The sequence below is a fragment of the Rhodamnia argentea genome, chromosome 6 (genome assembly GCF_020921035.1).
Source record: "Rhodamnia argentea isolate NSW1041297 chromosome 6, ASM2092103v1, whole genome shotgun sequence".
NCBI lineage: Eukaryota > Viridiplantae > Streptophyta > Magnoliopsida > Myrtales > Myrtaceae > Rhodamnia > Rhodamnia argentea.
In genome coordinates, this window is record NC_063155.1 from 4,299,963 (window position 1) to 4,320,907 (window position 20,945).

Here is a 20,945-nt window from a genome sequence, read left to right on the forward strand (position 1 = left end):
CGGCTCGAACGATAATAAAAGTCACACGTTCTAGACTTCTAGTCCTCACAGAGAATGCAAGGTTTTGTTTGTTTCGCTTAATACGAATGATTATGAAAATAAGTATTTTCAGTTTTTTTTACATGATACAAGCTATCACTTTTTGCAAAAAACAAATAAAACTTAACAATAATTTATCTCGGGGGAACCAATTTTTTTTTTGTGCCCACAAGGTGAATTTATTTAAGTAGAGAAAATCGATTAATTTTATTCATCGTGTTTAAGGGTCAAGATATATTAAATTCGCTGAAAAATTATTCGTCATAATAGTATATTATAACAATTTTAGCAAAAGCAAAAACGAGTAAATATGAAAAATCTTTCTTGAGATGGAAAAAAGTCAGAAGAGAAAAAAAGAAATGTTTGAGGAGTGTTGTGGGACCCGGAACGTATCAAAATCACCTCTCCTCATTGGCCCAGCCCATATCCCACCTTATCCACATCCAATTCCACCACACCATCCATCCTTCCACATGATCCCCGGCCTTTATCTCGTTTTCTATCTCCACCAATTCCATAAAATCACATCACTCTTTCTCTGCCTCTCTTCCTCTCCAAAACTTCATCAAGGCCTTGCCAATTTCTTGTTCAGTCCTCGATGGCCATGGCAACTCAAGCTTCTCTCTTCACCCGAACCCTCGCCGCCCCGAAGCCCGGCGTCGACCGCGTGATCCCGCCGTGGAAGCAATCGGCGTCCTCCTTGGCCTTCACCGCCACTCCTAAGGCTGCCAAGTCCTCGCCGAGGACCGGCATCAGGGCAGCCGCCGCAGAGGGCAAAGCCGAGGCCCCGACCAAGGAGGAGGCACCCGTCGGGTTCACGCCGCCACAGTTGGACCCCAACACCCCGTCCCCGATCTTCGGCGGCAGCACCGGCGGCCTATTGCGCAAGGCTCAGGTAACAATACTAGCCCCCAGATTTTTCCGGACATTGATATAATGGCACAACCTGATTCTAGACGAGTATCTATGTATGTATCTATATATATTTATTAAACATTGATCCAATTAAATTTATGCTAAAATTCCATTTTATTAATCATGATGCTGACAGATCGACATGAGTAATCATGTTTTAACTATACCAAGTACTATTTACATACCCATCAGGTGCTAGCTGTCTCTTTAGGGCACCCCATATAGTAGACTTGGACCGACCGAGGATGATGTACAATTTTTCTGAAGTTGTTGATAGATTGAGTCTGTTGTGCCGAGGTATGTCAGGTCGAAGAGTTCTACGTGATCACCTGGGAGTCGCCGAAGGAGCAGATCTTCGAGATGCCGACCGGAGGGGCGGCTATCATGAGGCAAGGCCCCAACCTGCTCAAGCTAGCTAGGAAAGAGCAGTGCTTGGCGCTCGGAACCCGACTGAGGTCCAAGTACAAGATCAAGTACCAATTCTACCGGGTCTTCCCCAACGGCGAGGTCCAGTACTTGCACCCCAAGGACGGCGTCTACCCGGAGAAGGTGAACCCGGGCCGTCAAGGGGTCGGCGTGAACTTCAGATCGATCGGGAAGAACGTCAGCCCCATCGAGGTCAAGTTCACCGGAAAGCAACCCTATGATTTGTGAGGCGAAGAAATAGTTCACTTGGGTTCGGAGTACTTGCTTCTCTTCTTGATGTATTTATCTGTCATTAATGTGAGCACTGTATGAAAAGTCTGTTCTCAGTTATTAATTACACTTTCTCAATGTTGACTGATCAAAATGGCACATGCTTAGCAAAAGGGTGACTCCAAATTCTGCAGCTCTCTTATATTAATCGGAAAGACGGTTCTCCCGAAACGATTCGGAAAACTCGTTCAAAGCACTAGAATTGGCACAGAAATGGACCCGTTATGCTGTTGTATGTGCCGTGTGATCCTACATACTGAGATCACGCCACAAGTATAACGTAGCGAATCGCGCCGAACGATGAAGACGCGTGACTACAACTTCCTAAATCACACAAGGCTCATCACAGAAAGGCCTCGGCAACGAAAAGACAACATTTTTGCAAAAGGCACACTTTCATAATACCAGATCTGCATATCTGCATAGAATAAGGGTGACACACTTTAAAGGCACTACAAGGGACAAATGGACGTATGGGAGGCAGAGTCTTGTAGAAGACTCCTCCTTTGTGTTGGAGTGAAACTTGGTACTTTCTTTCAAGACAAGGGGGTGACCCGAACTGGTAAAAGAATGAGTAGATCTTGTATTGCCAAAAGCAGAACAAACAAGGAGAAAAGAAAGAAAAATTTACACTGAGGCTTGAAGAACAAGGCGTGTTTGTGACTTTGCATTGAATGTGGGAAAGTAAGTTTTTAAAAAATTTGTGGGGTTGGCTTCTTTTTTTTTGGACAGTGACTTCTCACCAAAGATCAAATCTGGTGTGCATAATAAACTTGCCCTGCGATGGAATGTTTAGATTGCCTGAGCAAACTCGGCTCTCAACACCCTTTGTTTTTGCTCCTCGGTTGCTGCATCGGTTACATGAGTGGCAGTGGTCGCTGCTCCACATGAGGTGGGATCGGTCCCTCCTCGCCCCGTTGAAGAAGCTGTGGTCATGTCTGCATTTGGCCACGAAGAAGAGTACGTCCCGCAATTTGATGAAGCTTATCTGCATTTCATATGCAGTTTTCTATTCATGTCTCTCATTTATATAGCCTATCTTGCGCCTGCAGTTTTCTGTTTGAAACCAAGATTCAGCACATTTTTTGCATCTGCATGTCATGCTCATTCTTCCGATTTCTGGTTGCGCCAGAAAATCTTTCAGGAAACAGCGCGAAGTTCAGAGCGCTTGCTTGCTAGTACAAACCATTTTATCGCTGAAATTTGAACATTTTCGTATAAACAAAAAACAGATAGTGACTAATTCCAAGAACTTGTTTCAATCTTATATTTCCCAGGAAGAAGAGGGATATACATTCTGTACGACGACGTTAAATCGTGCCCGTGCGAGGATGTTCACGTCCTCTGGTCCATCCTTGTAGAAGAATCACATTCCACACTGCCATCAGAACACAGAAGAAGGCAAACAGCTCTGGGAGTTTATTCAAGAGATTAATTACAACATGCACAAACAATATTTATTATGTCTCATGCTTGTTTGAAGTATTCACACATTTGTTTTCTTCTTCTCTTTCCCTTTCTTTCCCACCCCTTTAATCTTCAAGTTCTCTACTACTTTCCCTTTCCTTTTCACTTGAGCTTCAAGTTGTGCAACCAATCTGAAGAAGCACTTAAAACTAATTAAGAGACGGTGGAGTTTGCTGTTTTGTCTGTATCAGCTGTTTGGAGATGGCAGTTTCTCTATCTCTCTCAACCCAAACTTCAGTTATTTCAACTACATCTAATGGTCTTTCAAATTAGTCAAAGCTCTAGAGTTTATGGCCAGTACCAGTTGTTGCTTTGTCGAATTTGCTTCATTAATAGGCTCGCGATTCGACTTTGATTGTTATGGACTGGTACCAAGATCGAGTCCTAGACAGGCACACCTCATTTTAACATCCGGCACAGTAACAATGAAAATAACTCCTTCTGTAGTGAGATTATATGAATAAATGCATGAACCAAAGTACATTATTGCTATGGGAGCATGCACAATTACATGGGGATATTCAGTGCCGATTCTTATTGTACTATTCGGAGAGTCGATAAGCTAATTCATGTATATGTCTATTTGTCAAGCTGTCCACATAAACCAGAGACAATTATAGATGCTATAACAGAACTTTGTAAGAATATAGCTGGAGAAATCTATGAAGATTGTATAAGGTCTCAGGTATAAAATTGGTGTTTTACTACCTATCACAAGTTTCACGTTTGGACTCTCTCTCTCTCTCTCTCTCTCTCTCTCATATATTAAAACGGGGACTGAAGAGAAGCTAATGCACGGGACATCTAGACGCGTTTCCCATGCTTTTCGGCGCAATCATTCATAATCTCAACAGTGATTTCACTTTTGACTTTGGCTCCAGAAAGCTACTTAAGAACTCTAAAGTAAGATCAACACAGACAAGGGCCACGACGTTTTGTCCAAGTTACCTCTCTTTTTGTCCAAGTTTCTGTGCTTTATACGGAGTTCACAAACTATGATAGTATGACGGGCGATGCAGTACCATGCGAGCAATACTTATTCGATAACGCTCATCTTTCTACCGCATGTCTCCTGAGTACTATCACGATATTGCATCACCGCAAACATCAAGGGTAAACTGGGCATTCTCAAGAAATCCTGTCGGCGTCGTAACTAATCCCGCAGCCTACTGGTCTTTGTTATAGCTGGTGTGATTAAGTGAAGTGTCACTTATGTAGATTCGGTCACACCTTTAAATGAAGACTTATATGCGAACGACTACAAGGATTATTTTAACTTCCAATTCAGTGTTATCTCTGTTCGGATTCTGAAGATTAGTTTTGTTTCTGATGACACTTTAGTTTCTGTGATGCATTGAGATTCAAAAACTCTTATTATTTGAAGACCCACATTTGACATATGCTATATATGGCTAAGGAATTTGTAATCTTGGATTTGGAAGATCATTCAACAACGGATCGCAAAATATCTCAAATTGGAAATTACGGTAAAGAAAACTTTCATAAATGAAAAAATCCACTTATGGAAACTCAAGATTTCGTTGTATAGGTGACCAGGTTCGAAGGGATTAGATTCTCGTCACTCAATGGCTACTATATCTTCTAGATATAGTCTCGTCAATTAAGATTGATGACGTCCAATCAAAGATTGAAGACCGATCTTGGGAGACCTGTCCAATGGCTAATTTGGAGGTGAAGAAGTATAAAATAATATCATTAGAGTTGTTACAAGTGCGAGACATCATAATAAAAATTTTCAAAGTGCAAGGGAACTTCAAATTTTACACATTTGTCTTGAGAGGCTTGTAAGAGTGATTTAGAGAAGATAGTGTGACCTATCAAAGAATGCATCATCACTTGTTGTAAACCCTCATTTATTCATCTAGTAGAATCCAGCCTATCGACTTTCAGCGTGGGAGAGTGGACGTAAGTTTGATTTACGCTGAACCACTATAATCATCATGTGCGGTTCTCTTACCCTTAAACTCTTCTTGTCTGATAGAATATTGCATATTCGTATTTAGAATCACAACCTGCATATCTTCATATTCTGATTCTATGTGTTATTTAACTCAAATTTATTTATTTTTGCAATCTCTAGTTAAATTCGATTAAAATCACTTGTTCACCCCATCTAGGTGATATTGCTAGACACATCAAAATAATGGTGTCATGTTCCCGTTATGGTAATTTCTGGTAGTTTTCATGTTGTTCCACCAGTGTAGAGGATTTACATATGTTGGCTATGGTAGATAGACGTATCGAAAGTTGAATCTGCGTGTACTGGTGTGCCGGTGGATAAGATGCCTTGCATTAGGAAAGCAAGATTGACAGTTTTATCTCAATGACAGTGTTCGGGACTTCTCTGAGCGATAAAAACTCCGATGGTGAAATTAATAAGTTTTTTTCCTTTATGCAACGCAAGATATGGTGACTTTTTATTTGCCAATCTCGACGGATCTGTGTTTTCGACTATACCGCAGCATACAAGGGGCGGACGAGGCTCGGGTTTTGTCCTCATTGCAGAGTATGGATTGGGATTTCGGAAGCGTTCAAGAAAGGGCAAACAGAGGGAAGTTTTGAAGCTTCTCTGCAATGGTAGAAAACCAAACCACTATGACCTGCTCATCTAATAAGTGCGGCATAAATTTTCCCCTGATTCCGAGCTATTGCTTATGGAATGGAGGTCATATTCTTGCAGAACTTACCCAGGAAATTTGAATTCATCTAAAACATTTCCTGTGGAGATCTAACTATGCATTTGTCCTCGAATTCCCGGGGGTATCCCGATCCTCTTTACTAGAGGTCTCTTTTGCATCTAATGGTGCCAGTCTCGTATGACATGGAACATCCGACAGTGTCGTGCCGGTGTACACAATTGCGAAGTTAAGAGCCCGCCTTTCTTTTTAGCAGTAATTAAAATGACGATGCGCTCACTTTCAAATTTTGTGATACACCGATCAAAACAAATTTTACTATGTAACAGATAGAAGAAAAAATATAGTGATTTAAGCCGTTTTAGTAGATGAATTAAATTATCAAAATCTAAACTCAAGATATTTATAAAATTACACTCACTGTTATCTTTAGCATACCTTTAACTCGTGATTTTGTCTATCTTGCAATGACATATCACTAATATTCGCCTTAAAATCAAGCGCAAGTTTAAATGACTTTTTTTTTTTTAAGTGTGAAGTTGAATTTTGCCAAGTAAGTTTTGCCTTAATGTGCAAAAGAATATGAGAGGTATATTTTCTCAACTTATTTCTACTGAAATCGTCATAAACCAAATCATGTAGATAATTTGCTTTCCAATTTATTTTAGAAAGTAATTGATTGCAACACCTTGTAATTTGGTGGATTCTTAATCAAACTCAGGCTCCGTTTATCTAACAAATGAACGATTTGAAAAGTAGTTTTTTTAAATGACCGTTTATATCATTGGGAATAATTAATCAATAAAAATATCATCTACATAAATTTATGATTAAATATTCCCATGAACAATGAAAATAATTTTTGTTTATTTATTTTCATAAGTGATTGAAACGATATTTTTTTGAAAATATTTTTTCTGTCTTTTATTTTTCATGGAATAAATGTACAAATTTTGAGGCATAATGGCCAAATTTCTCATCATTCCCATCAAGTAGGTTTTCCTTTAAATAGGTGAGCTTGACATATATCGAACAACAGCTCATCAAATGTAGGGCTTCTGTTGCAGCTGAAAATGGCGAAGCTGATGAAAATATTGAATGCTAAAGTTATTCATATTATGTGCCGTGCTTTATCTCTTGTTGAGTTTAATAGAGCTTCATATCATATCTAAGATGAGGAGATTTAGAATCGACTAGAGCTCACATATGATGGAAGGGGCCAAACTCCTTAATGAGATTTCGGTTCGATTTTTCAACTCCACACAGAGGTAATGATTTTTAGAATGAAGTATTGTTGAAACCTGATTTTTTGTCATTTTTTTTAAATTAATTAAAAATATCAGAAAAATTCATAAAATTACAAAATCAAATTTGGAGCCCTTGGCCAAGCACAAGGGATCAATTTTCGGTAAACATTATTTTTCTTGTTTTTTTTTTCAGAATTTTTGGATTTTCCTTTTTATTTAAAAATAGCTGAAAATTAGAAAAAAAAAATACAAAATAAGGCTGGAAAAATATGGGAAAATAGTCAAAAATTTTCTTTTAAATCCATTAGTGTCTCGGCCACTTTGGATTTCGAGAACTTAATTTGGGTCATAAAAAAAATCTTGGTCACATTTAACTTGGTCGCAAAATCTAGGGTTCTCGAACCAATCAAGCGGGATCACTGCTGTGATGAAGCCCTAAATGCAATCTAGATCAAGAAACCGCTTTCGTCTTTACGAGGACCAATCGGACGATTCCGATCAAATTGAACCGGACTGGGTAGCATATGAACAGAAGCAACATGCGGAGCAGAAATGCAGCAGCAAAAATGGGAAGAACTTCTCCTTCCTTTCCGTCCAACCCCACACCCAATGCTTGAAGATGCCCAAAACAAGCTCACACCTCTTCCCAAGAAGCTGTGCAAGTCTCTAGCTATGCCATGGTGGGTTTAGAAGCTTAAAATAGAACTGCAAAAAGTTGTGATACGGGGTGTGAACGGGCCGGGTCTTGGCCCGGCCGGACCCGACCCGACCCGACCCGAAACTTAACAATACCGAGCTCGACCCGGCCCGATCTAGGCCTGGCCGGGTCGGGTCGGGCCGGATTTTGGCCTTATTCTTTTTTTTTCTTTTTATTGAATCAAAATCAATTAACAAACCCATCAAATGAAAGAATATAAAAAGAAAAAATAAATTAAATTAAATTAAATTAAAAAAAATATGGGTGTTAAAAAAATTCAGGCGGCGGGCCGGCTCGAGTACCAAACCCGACCCGAAAAGGCCCGAAAATTAAGTGACTTTTCGGGCCAAGTCGGGTTGGGCCGGGCCGACCCGCTTGGCGTGGGCTTTTTTGACACCTCTAGCTATGAAGGGGAGGTCCGAAAAAAAAAAAAAGATGGGGATATTGACACTTAAATTTTGACTAATCTTTTCTAGTTTTTTTTTTGCATAAAAATTAGAATACATTTTAGTTCTTAAAAAAATCATCCGGCATATTTATTTTTAATGTACATTGCATTGGCATATAATTGGACCGCAGAGCATTTGAGCTTAAATTGACGGGTGGTTGGACTAGACATGAGGTGAAAAATGCACCAAGAAGGTTTGAACTTGAAAGAAATATTTTTCCGGAGACTGAATTGCAAATACTTAGAACTTCGGAGATCGAAATGCAAATATTTAAAGCTTGAGGGTCTATTTTACAAATAACCAAATGAAGAGAAGATAGAGAAGAAAATATGGAGAATGGAAGATGATGAAGAGGAGATGGAGAAAGGAAGATTGTGAAGAGCAGATAAAGAAATGAATATGGAGAAGGAAAGATGGTGAAGAGAGGATGAAGGGATTTGGCTATAAAAGAGGGAGAGTTCTTGAGAATTTGAGGAAAAGTTTTGGTAATAGAAAAATTGGAGAGTTCTTGAGAGAATTTTCATGAGATAGAGAGGTAATCATCTGAAGTTTCAATCCCATCGTCGGCCTGGAGCAATTTCACAACAATTAACTTTGCGTTGCCGTCCGTGCTCCGATTGACTCGTGCCAAGCTATGTAGCACGGACACTCCTTTGGGGAGATTTTTTGCGTGTCGGACACTTCACCGTGTCCGACACGCTCCGGACACGGCCAGACACGCTCGAACAAGCGGTCAACGCGTGTCCGAGCGTGGACACTTGGTCGGCGTAACGAACACGCGAGGGACTCGCGTGTCCACGGGTAAGATGGGAAATTGTTTAGTGATGTCAAAGAAACCCCAAATCTGACCTAATTTTCTTTTCACCCTCGAGCCTCGCCCTCTGTCCACTCTCTTTGGTCGCGCTTATCCTCTGTCTCGTTCTCTCTTGCAGCTTTCTCATCCGTCGACTTTTACTCCCTTCGACGCCCACAGCTCGTAGCCTTGTGGCCGCGGGCCTCGCCCGAGGTCCTCAACTCACCGTCCTCACACCTCGGCTCGCCACTAAGTTACGGACTGGTGTGGCTGTGTCCTCAACTCGCGTTGTTAGTTCGCCTCGCCGGCCTCGGGCACTCGGCTCGCCTCCTCTCGGTCCTTGCGATTGTCTCCCTCGCATGTCGCCGCCGTCACTTAAGAAAGTCTGTTCTTTGCACACGAAAACCAGGTAAATTTCTTGGTTTTGATTCCAATAATTACTGTGGATTATTAGATTATTGGTAAAGGTCTGCGAATAGCGTTGTGTTGTAAAATACATTGTAGCCGATTCTTTTGTAAATATTTGTGTTTGTTCTTCCCCAAGCAAGAAATTGTAGAAGAATGAGATGTCGGTTGGATTTAGATACTTGTTTCCTGTCATTTGCGGTTGCAGTTCATTTTCCTAAGTCAAACGGTTGAATACACGTACTCATGAGCGAGAAGATGAATATCTCAGAGGTTCAGATTTTTACTTCTTTTGTCTTGCTCACTCCAATCCGACCTTTTCCTAGCATTGTGTTTGTAATGAAGAAATAATGAGAAGACATAGAGGATTTAGCAGATGTGAAGACCTCACGTGTGACGGAACCCATTAATCATGAATTTGAGTTCTTTGATCGAGTCGAGGTTTTCATTCTTAAAAAATGATGGAGAGAAAGGCTAGGATTGCATCTTAGTCACGGTTTCCGCCCGCTTGTTCGGCTTTTATAGTGCAACACTTCATGTATCTGTCAAGCTTTATATCTTGTGTGAAATGCCATTACATACTTCCCATTTGTAAGGTGATTTCATATGTTGTAGCGATCCTCCGGAGATTTATGGTTCCTTGCTTTGCCCATTGGAATTGGTAAGTCGTGGTCTTATGTCTGCAACTCGTATTGGTTGAATGGAGATTGGGGCTGCTTTTTTGTGATGTGTTTGAATTTCAACAAACTTAGCAGTATGGAGATTAGGGCTGCGTTTTGCAACCGTTATTGGTCATCCGAACGTACTTTTTTATGACCAACTCCATCCGACTGCGCCTTCCTTTGTTTCCTCTACCAAAATAATAGTTCAATATTAATGGAACTGAATCTTAAGTCTTATATGCAGCTCTAGTCATTTTCATTGCCACTTAGCGGTGGTTGTTCTTGTGGTATGCTTTGTTTTTTGCCATCACTCTGTTGAATTTATAGTTCTTGTGATTGTATTTTTTGTAGAGTAATATCAATCATGGATAGTAGCACTTCCAGTATACAACCACTTACATCCACCAATGAAGAATTAAATAAACCATTGTGGAGGTATGTTACTAGGTTGGCTGAACATGACGATGCAGGTGGGAATTGCTCTTGGAAATGTAATTTTTGTGAAAAGGATTTTAAGAGTTCATACACAAGAGTTAGGGCCCATTGGTTGATGATAAGTCGAAAAGGGATTACAAAATGCAGAAAAGTAGAAAAAAAAGATCTTTTGGAGATGGGAAGATTAGATGAAGAGGTCAATGTTAGATTAAGGAGTAATGTGCCTAGAAATGTGCCTTTGCCCCATTCTAGTTTTTCAGCTACTAGTGGTAATGTTGATAGGATAGATTCGTCCTTTGACTCTAGGAAAAGGAAGATTGGAAGTGGGAGTGGGAGTAAAGAATCAATTGAGAATGCATTCAACATGACTCAACGGGAACATTTGAATCATAAGATTGCTAGGATGTTCTATTCGACGGGCTTGCCGTTTAATCTAGCAAGAAATCCTTACTTTCAATCTGCTTTCACATATGCCGCTAATCACAACATTGAGGGGTATGTCCCACCGAAATATAATATGTTGAGGACTACTTTGTTGCAAAAAGAGAAGAAAAATATTGAGAGCTTGTGTGTACCTTTCAGAAACACGTGGAAGGAAAAAGGGTGTAAGTATTGTGAGTGATGGATGGAGTGACTCACAAAGGAGATCACTAATTAACTTTATGGCGGTGTTGGATGGAAATGCTATGTTTATAAAGTCAATTGATTGTTCGAAAGAAAGGAAGGACATGCATTTCATTTTCAACTTAATGAAAGAAGTAATCAATGAAGTCGAGCATGAGAATGTAGTCCAAGTCATTACGGATAATGCTTCAAATTGTAAGGCCGCGGGACAACTCATTGAGAATGAATTTCCATCTATTGTTTGGACTCCTTGTGTGGTGCACACCCTTAATCTAGCTTTGAAGAACAATTGTGCCACAAAGAATGTGGAGACCAATCAAGTTGTATATGAGGAGTGTAGTTGGATTACAAAGATTGTTGATGATGTTATGCAAATAAAAAATTTCATCATGAATCATTCTATGAGATTGGCAATATACAACGAGTTTGTTCCCTTGAAGTTACTTTCCGTGGCGGATACCCGTTTTGCTTCAATGGTTGTGATGCTTAGGAGGTTCAAGTTGATAAAAAGTGGTCTTCAAAACATGGTTATTTGCGAGAAATGGAGTATCTATCGAGATGATAATCAAGGGAGGGCTAGGTTTGTCAAGGAGAAGTTGTTGGATGATCTTTGGTGGGATTCAATTGATTACATACTTTCATTCACAGCTCCCATTTATGACATGCTTAGAATTTGTGACACCGACATGCCTTGTCTTCACTTGGTTTATGATATGTGGGATTCAATGATTAAAAAAGTGAAGAAAGCTATATATATGCATGAAGTGAAAATGCTAGATGAGGAGTTTATATTTTATGAGGTGATTCATGCAATTCTTTTGGATTGTTGGAGTAGGAACAACACTCCATTTCATTGCTTGGCACATTCGTTGAATCCTAAGTAAGTTCTATACTCATATGAGATTAATATTATATTAGTTTCTTTCTTTGACATGATAATATAATACTTCTTTTACTTATTTTGTTTTGTTGAATAAGGTTTTATAGTGATCAATGGCTCAATGAAGATCCGACTCGAGTTTCTCCATACAAGGATTATGATATTAACCTACAAAGAAAGAAATGCATGAGGAAATACTTTCCTACGGAGAATGAGCGTCGAAAGGTGAATAAGGAGTATCTAGACTTTGCATCCAGAAGTGGGCACTTTCATGACTATGACTCCATTCGAGAGCGGTATACTATGGATCCTAAGGATTGGTGGTTTGATCATGATGTATGTACACCTATGCTTCAAAGTATAGCTTTAAAGCTTCTTGCTCAACCTTCTTCTTCATCTTGTGCCGAGAGGAATTAGAGTACTTACTTATTTATAAAATCAGCAAGAAGAAACAAGATGATCCCAAGACGTGCAAAAGATTTGGTTTTCATACATAGCAATCTTCGTCTTCTATCAAGAAAAAAGCCACAATATTTCGAAGGAGAGACCAAGATGTGGGATATTGGCGGAGATGCATTTGATACGTTTGAAGATGTTAGGGTGCTTGAAGTTGCGAGTCTTTCACTTGATGAGCCAGATATAGAATCCGTCATTTTGTCGGAAGAAGCGGATCACGTAGATGAATGACTTTTTGTTATATTTGATGATGAAATGGGGTTTGTTTTTTGTTTTCCACTTATGGTTAATTGTTAAATTTAATGGTGGAATTTATGGATTGTTTTTTTTCCCCTCCAAGTTTTATGGAGTATTTGAATGAAATGTAGTTGTTCAACTCGTAGCGTTTGAGGAAATTTGAGAATGACCCAATTCATTGAATTGTTGCTTGTATTTTATCTTACTACATGCATTTTTTAAGCCCCCAAAGCAGTGAGGGGAGCGATTCCCATATTTTTCCATTGTGCTCTGCATCTTATGATCCAACATATATTAGCAACTCAATGTTGAACATATTTTATTCAAGTTCTTTTTTAACTTTGAAGTTTGGCAATTGTGGATTGCTGGAGCATCGTGGTTTTGCTTGGAACAAAATTTGGACAGTTGATGACAACCATCTACCCTTGCGGTGCTTTCTTCTTCCTTTTTTTTCTTTATCTAGTTTTTGAGTAACATTTTTCATCAACATTTTTCTGGAAATAGCTATGACATTTAGACATATTGTAATGTTTTTTTTTTGGGGGTAAGGGACATATTGTGATGTTTGGAGTTGATAAAAAGGATAATTTATAATGTATATATAAAAATATATATTTAATATATAACGTGTCCCAGCGTGTCGGAATTCTCTATTTTTTGAGAAATCATGTATCGGTGTGTCGTGTCGTATCGTGTCCCGTGTCCTATGTCATGTCGGTGCTACATAGGTGCCAAGTACCACGACGTTCAGCATTCGACGATCTATCACCAACCGTTGACGGTACATCGATCCGATGTCAAGAGCTTCCCATCCAAGCCTTTGAAGTTCCCCTCTTGCTGCCTGTTTATGCTCGGTCCGAGCCGGCTCGAAACTAAATAATGCCAAGCTCGACCCGGCCCGATCCGGGCCTGGCCAGGTTGGGTCGGGTCGGGTCGGGTCAGATTTTGGGCTAATTCTTTTTTTGCTTTTTATTGAATCAAAATCAATTAACAAACCCACCCAATGAAAAAATATAAAAAGAAAAAATTAAATTAAATTAAAAAGAAAACATTGATGTTAAAAAAATTTATGCGGCGGGCCGGTTTGAGTACCGGACCCAACCCGAAAAGGCTCGAAAATTAAGTGAATTTTCGGGCCGAGTCCGGGTCGGTCGGGCCAGGCCAGCCCGCATGGTGTGGGCTTTTTTGACACCCCTAGTTATGAAGGGGGAGGTTCGAAAAAAAAAAAAGATGGGGGATGTTGACACTTAAATTTTGATTAATTTTTTCAGTTTTTTTTGCATAAAAATTAGAACTAATTTTAGTTCTAAATAAAAATCATCTAGCATATTTATTTTTAACGTACATTGCATTGACATATAATTGGACCACAGAGCATTTGAGCTTAAATTGACAGGTGTTTGGACTAGACATTTGGTGAAAAATGCACCAAGAAGGTTTGGACTTGAAAGAAGTATTTTCCCGTGGACTAGGTTGCAAATACTTAGAACTTCAGGGACCGAAATGCAAATACTTAAAGCTTGAAGGTCTATTTTACAAATAACCAAAGGAAGAGAAGATGTAAAAGAAAATACGGAGAATGAAAGATGATCAAGAGGAGATGGAGAAAGGAAGATGGTGGAGAGCAAATAAAGAAGAGAATATGGAGAAGGGAAGATGGCAAAGAGAGGATGGAGAAATTTGGCTATAAAAGAGGGAGAGTTCTTGAGAATTTGAGAAAGAGTTTTGATAATAGAAAAAATGAAGAGTTCTTGAGAGAATTTTCATGAGATAGAGAGGTGATCATCTGAAGTTTCAATCCCGTCGTCAACCTGGAGTAATTTCACGACAATTAACCTTGTGTCGCCGTCCGTGCTTCGATTGATTCGTGCCAAGTACCACGACGTTCAGCATTCGACGATCTATCACCAGCCGTTGATGGTACATCGATCCGATGTCCGGAGCTTCCCGTCCAAGCCTTTGAAGTTCCCTTCCTCCTGCTCGTTTAGGCCCGGTCCGAGCCGGCCCGAAACTAAACAATACCGAGCTCGACCCAGCCCGATCTGGGCCTGGTCGGGTCTGATTTTGGGCTGATTTTTTTTTTATTGAATCAAAATCAATTAACAAACCCATCAAATAAAAAAATACAAAAAGAAAAAATTAAATTAAATTAAATTAAAAAGAAAACATGAGTGTCAAAAAAATTCAGGCGACGGGCCGACTCGAGTATTAGACCCGACCCGAAAATTAAGTGAATTTCGGGCCAAGTTGGGTCGGGCCTGGCCGGCCAGCCATACGTGGGCATTTTTTATACCCCTAGTTGTGAAGGGGAAGGTCCGAAAAAAAAAGATGGGGATGTTCACACTTAAATTTTAATTAATCATTTTCAACTTTTTTTTTTGCATAAAAATTAGAACTAATTTTAGTTCTAAACAAAAATCATCTAGCATATTTATTTTTAACGTACATTGCATTGGCATATAATTGGACCCATGAGCATTTGAGCTTAAATTGACAGGTGTTTGGACTAGACATTGGGTGAAAAATGCACCAAGAAGATTTGAACTTGAAAAAAATATTTTCTCGGAGACTGGATTGCAAATACTTAGAACTTCGAGGACTGAAATGTAAATACTTAAAGCTTGAGGGTCTATTTTACAAATAACTAGAGGAAGAGAAGATGGAGAAGAAAATATGGAGAATGGAACATGATGAAGAGAAGATGGAGAAAGGAAGATGGTGAAGAGCAGATATGTTGACACCTAATTTTGGCAATCCCATATTATTATTATTATTATTATTATTATTATTATTATTATTCGTTAAATAAGAATACGTCTAATTTATTTTCGTCTTATTGCAAAATAGAAAAAGTAAAAAATATATAGGAAACAATTTTAAAAGAAAAAAAAAAGAAAAAGAAAGAAAGAAAGAAAGAAAAAAAAATGAAATGATAAGCTATTGCATATGCATATTTTCTTGTTGTACTATAGAATAAAAAAAATCAATCAAAAATCAAATTTTATTTTATTATTTTATTTCATTTAAAAAAAAAGAATAAAAAAATTGGATCGGGTTAGTCAAGCTCGCCCATGCGAAACTCGGCCCACACTCTCTTTTCTTGTCGCGCGCAGCAAGCCCATGCGGGCCAGCCCAACTGCGTTTCTTTTCCCCCCAAGTGGACAGCCCACCTTTTCCTCTTATTTTCCCCCACAGCCCATCTTCTCTTCTTTCTCTCTTCAGCCCACATCTCTCATTTTTATTTTCATCAGCTCACATTCATCCCCCCACATCACGTTTTCCCGCACACACTCACGTCACTCACATTATTACCGTAGGCCTCATGTCGTTTCTCATTAAAACCCCGTCTACATCAACCGGAATTCACGCCCGTCCACATAATGAAACTTGGGGAGGGAGGCAAGACTAGCATAAAAGAGAGAGAGATGGGCAGGCTGAGGGTTCCGTTCGGCGACCAAAAAATGAAAAGAAAATAGAGAGAAGGAGAGGAGAGCAGGTGTTGCGTTCGGTCCGGGAGAAAAAAAAAAGGGGGTTGGCTCGTTCGTTCGGTTCGGCTCCAAGAAGAAGGTTCGCTTCAGCGACGAAAAATGGGGGGAGAAAAATAGAGAAAAGGGAGAGAGAGTTTGAGTTGCAGGTTCGGTAAGAAAGAGAAAGAAGGGAGGATTCTAAAAAAAAGGAAGTTCAAGTGGGGCATTCGGTGAGGGTTTGTGAAATCCGCTCCTCTCCAATACGCCAACCAGGTAAGCACATTTCTTGGCTCTTCATTATGAGGCTTGCTCATCCAAGGTTGACGTTTTCTTGTCCATGTACGCATCGTGCTTTCATACGACGAATGTTTGCATAGTATTCTTTTGAACCTGGATGCAGTCCCCTACCCGCAACCTGCTCATGTTCCCACTCGTTTAATTCACGATCTCCATTTAGTTGTAGCATGTTCACGCCACCAGGATCTTGCCATCTTCCTTACACTCGTGCATGCTTTTCGTTTGAGCCGTTAATAGAGATGTCGTCCAAGAGTTGTTCAATTTCTTCCACGTTGGTAATACCCGGACCGGTTTTGAGTCGCCATGGATGGACAATCGGCTGTCGTGGTTCGGGTTGCATCGGTTATCTAAAAGTTCCCAGATCGTAGAAGCTCGTTTTGGACGAGGCGTGTGTTAGCCAATGATTCATTACCACCTGTTAAGATCACTGCGAGCCCCAGTTTTGAAGACCGAGCCAAAGTGAAGTTCAAATGTAGAGGAGGTAGTGACGAAGGATCGTCCGAGAGGGCTGTTCTTTTTTTTGGCGTAGTGTATTGAGGAACCGGACGAGGCCTGGATGATGTTCGGATCGTGTCGATTCGGTCTTCCGTGTTAGGCGCGAAGACCGCCACGTCGGTGTCTTGGAGATCACCAATGTGATTCCTCGGCCAGCGGGAGAACCCAGCGAGCTCTTGTAGGTTCGGGCGTCGTATTGCGGAGGCTACTGGGACATTACTTCGTGGAGAAGAAGACTGGTGAAGACCGAGGCGACGCGAGGATGAAAGAAGTGATTCGAGCTCGGGCTGCGGCGACGCAAACGTCAACGCACGGCGACGCCGGCTCGAGCAGAGTCGGTTGGGGTCCAAGAAGTCCGCGGAGTGAGAGCTAGTGACGGTGGCGAGTGGTTCCCGGCGATGCGACGGCAAGGCGAGCGGCGGAGCTTGGTTGGCGTCGGAAGTGCAGAGTCGACGTCCTGGTTGCAGAGAGATGGAGCATGCACGGAGGAGACGATGACCAATAATAATGGGGGGCCGATTCACGCTTTTGTTGGCTGTTTGTGGGATGAGAAAGATTGAAAACGAGAATAAGAAGAAAAGGATGGGCTGGCGTGGGAAATGAAGAGAGGATTGGGCTGGCATAAAAAAAAAAATAAAAGAAGAAGAGGAGATTGGGCGAGTGGTTTGAGAAAATGGGCCGCTGAGGGGGGAAAAGAAAAGCTTCTGGGCCTATTTTATTTTGTTCAAGCAAGAGGGCGGCTTGGGGCGTGAAAGAGATGGGCCCGAAAAAAAAAAATGTGGGCTGCTCGAGCGGGCCGACCGAAAAGAAAAGGGAAGCTGGGCTAGAGGGGATTATTGAGCCCAGTTCGTTTAAAAATTAAAAGCAAAAGTGGGCCTGAACTTCTTTGTGTCAACAGGCCCGGTTCGGGTCCTTTCTCTCGGGCATGATCGGGTCCGGGTCCGAGAACCCGACCCGGACCCGATCCCTTAAAAAAAATAATAATAATTAATAATAAATAAATAAATAAATAATAATAAAAATTCGAAAAATAAATAAAAAATTTCAAAAAATCAGAAAAATTTCAGAAAATTAAAAAAATGGTTTTCATGACCTTTTTACCCCTAATGTGAATTTTCAGCCTGAAATTGGCGTTGATTGAAGACCGATGTCCAATCCAGTGTGATAACTTTTGTAATTCGACCTTTGAGTCGAATTTGTTTGTTTAAATATCGCCATCATAGATTTGGTCCGCATGTGCTTATCCCGATCTTTATTTGGCATATTTACCCGATTGAGTGTTTACATACTTTGTCTTTTGAAAAATTACCTGTTAATCGATTTTCCTATATGTTAGGTTAAGGATAAATAGGTAATTGCACGAAATGACTGAACACATTATGCATGATCATTTAATATTGGTTAGATATCCGGTGAGTTTAAAATGATATGCGGAATGTGTGGTCACCTTAGGAAATGTCAACTAGTTAGGTACCGAAAGGGCGCTAATTTTCTAATTAGCGTAAACAAGTCCCCGAACCTAGAAGCTCTGGTTGCGTAGGAATCGAGATAACCCTCCCGTGTCTCGATTGGTTTCTAGCCGACCCCAATAGGCTAGTAGCGACTCTTAATAGCATTTTAATTTGCTAATCGGTAAAAAGAAATCCAATGTCACGCGAGGTAGGACTTGGGAGAGTCCACGCCATTGATCTATGGCAATACCTCTAAACCCCGCCGGACCCTATACGGGAGGCCGAAGGCGAGGTCGCGACAGACTTGGCGACTCACTGGGGAAAAATAGGTTAAAAATCTATGTAGACTTAGGCCGTAATAACCAGTTGATTATTTCCTAGCTTGATCACCATTTTGCTATGTTGGTAGAAAAATCAGGTTAATCTGCTAATTTTGTAATTAGATGTTCTTGCGGGTTTGGAGTTATAAGGGGAAGGGTGATTGTTGACATATCTATTTTGCGAGGAGTCGTAGGAATGTATGTTTTCTAGATGTATATTGAAGCGGTGTTTGATATATCCTGCTATGCATGCTTTTCATACACTACACTTTTTGCACACACATCCAGTGGTCAAACCCGGACTGCGACCTCGGGAAACCCTTAGGAGGTGTCAGAAATAGATTGGGCCATACGCAAGTCCGCAAATGGCATGATCATTTCTGATTCCGCTCATCACCTCGAAATGTGTGCCCCGTCCCGATTATCTTGTCGGCGTTTTTGGGGGCGGTACATCATTTCGTTGTGATGAGAGTCTTTGGCCATTAGTCTACCCTACCCTCTATGTGTCAAACCTCATTGTTAGCATGCGTGTGTTTATGCTATTAATGGATACCATTCACCAACCACTGTAAGTATAATCTCTACTTTATCCCAATTTTTCCTATGTCTCTTTCAGTTATGTTTTTGTTACGTCCATTGATCGACTGAAATACTTATATATGATATAGACTCGATGGGAAAGCATGATATTACCATTATCCCTATCCCCGAAAGACTTTTGATGATATGGTGGGAGGGTATGGATCGTCACAATCAACGATATGTCAAAGATCGGGTCGGCTACCCGATACATCTACTCCGGGTTCGTTGTCGGGCCCATGCCATCCAAGCCATGTCACATTTTTGGAATCCGATCACATCCACCTTCATCTTCAATGGTCATGAATTAACTCCCACCATCGAAGAATACTACCTCATAAGTGGTGTACGCCCGGAAGAAAGACTGGTTGAACCCCCTTTAGGTCGTGATCCCGCAAGCACCCTCGCTGAATTCCTCGATACACCCAAAGTCAAGATCACCAAAGTGCTCAAAAGCAATGCTGGCCGTTGTCCTCTGACCTTTTTATTTGGAAAATTCTCGAAGCTGCCAAAAAAGGATGGCACCAAATCCGCCCGAGCTTTTCTTTTAGCTTTTTTTTGGTTTCATAATTTTCCCTGTGTCTACGGTTGCTATGAACCCTCTCCTTGCCCATGTTGTGAGACAAGTCCGCATCAAATGGGACTTCATCCCTATGATTCTTACTGAATCCTTCTTGTCCCTCAACAATTTCAAAGCCGATACCGATGGGAAAAAAGTGTTTCATGCCTCTGTTGGACTTTTGTATACCTGGTTTATCTCTCACATTCATGAAACATCCTTCCACATGGTATATTTTGATCTCAAGCATCGCACTCACCCATTTGAAAAGCTTATACAATTGCAGATGCAACCTTATACACGGTCATACCGCGCTTGGTTTCATTTTTTGAGGAGTTTAGCCCCGCACCAAATCCGATGGAAATTCGGGGGTTTCCAATTTCAAAGCATCCATCTTCTTGCCGCCCACACCGATCCCATACCCCTATTGGGATTCACTGGGGCCACTACCTGTTACCCATTGAGGACGTTCGGACAATGTGGAGCTCTTCAAGATATTCCGCCGCCACCGAAAGGGCAATTATTCAGGTTTAACCTCCCGCACAAGCAGATGGATGAGCAGGAAATCGCCCTTCGACAAGTGGACATTGACAATATCAAGAATGCCTGGGAGAGTTGCTTTAAGCGGACCATTGTTCAAGTTCCCGAACTAGAGGGCGAGATGGGACTCCATCAAGCATCTTGGGCATACATTCACCGCCCCGAAGATCCTAATTGTCGAATCGTTTTACCCGTCATTCCCCCGGAAGTCATTCATCTTGGGCCGCAGCGAGAAGATGGTCAATAAGCTAAAAAATACAGATAGGTCGCCCGAAACTCCCATTTTGTGGTCAAGGGAGCGGGCATTTTGATATCGATGGAACCGTTACCCATCGAGTTTATGTCATATTTTGGGTGTTTTTCGAGCTGGTGATTTGTAATCTTTTGTGAAAACCCTTCTTAAGCTTATTATATGAAGCCTTTATTTCCTTATCGACATTCTTATTAATTTAATTTTTACGTGTTTTTCCGTTTGAGAATGTATTATTTTCTAAACGACCCGTGATAGAGTCTATTCTCTCAATTTAGATTTGCTGGAGAATTTACATGTCCCGAGTTCGTTGCAAAAGTTTATATTT

At 40.7% G+C, this 20,945-nt stretch overlaps 1 protein-coding gene and 1 long non-coding RNA gene across 2 annotated transcripts; both read left to right on the top strand.

Annotated features, from left to right (window-relative positions):
• Positions 1–532: 532 nt before the first annotated feature.
• LOC115744824 (photosystem I reaction center subunit II, chloroplastic-like) lies at positions 533–1,739 on the top strand. The gene is made up of 2 exons (XM_030680207.2): positions 533–934; positions 1,261–1,739. Exons 1-2 carry the CDS (start codon positions 638–640, stop codon positions 1,606–1,608), a joined length of 645 nt encoding a protein of 214 aa, XP_030536067.1. The 5' UTR covers positions 533–637; the 3' UTR covers positions 1,609–1,739.
• Positions 1,740–2,369: 630 nt separating this feature from the next.
• Positions 2,370–3,288, top strand: LOC115744825. Its single transcript, XR_004015854.2, has 2 exons — positions 2,370–2,610; positions 2,928–3,288. It is a non-coding gene; the product is annotated as an uncharacterized LOC115744825 (long non-coding RNA).
• Positions 3,289–20,945: the final 17,657 nt, after the last annotated feature.

What these genes read in the sequence shown, in the direction of transcription:
- LOC115744824 (XM_030680207.2), top strand. Translation starts at nt 638, where the DNA reads ATGGCCATGGCAACTCAAGCTTCTCTCTTCACCCGAACCCTCGCCGCC. An exon ending in GCCTATTGCGCAAGGCTCAG is followed by an intron (nt 935 to 1,260) that starts GTAACAATACTA and finishes GAGGTATGTCAG; the next exon opens with GTCGAAGAGTTCTACGTGAT.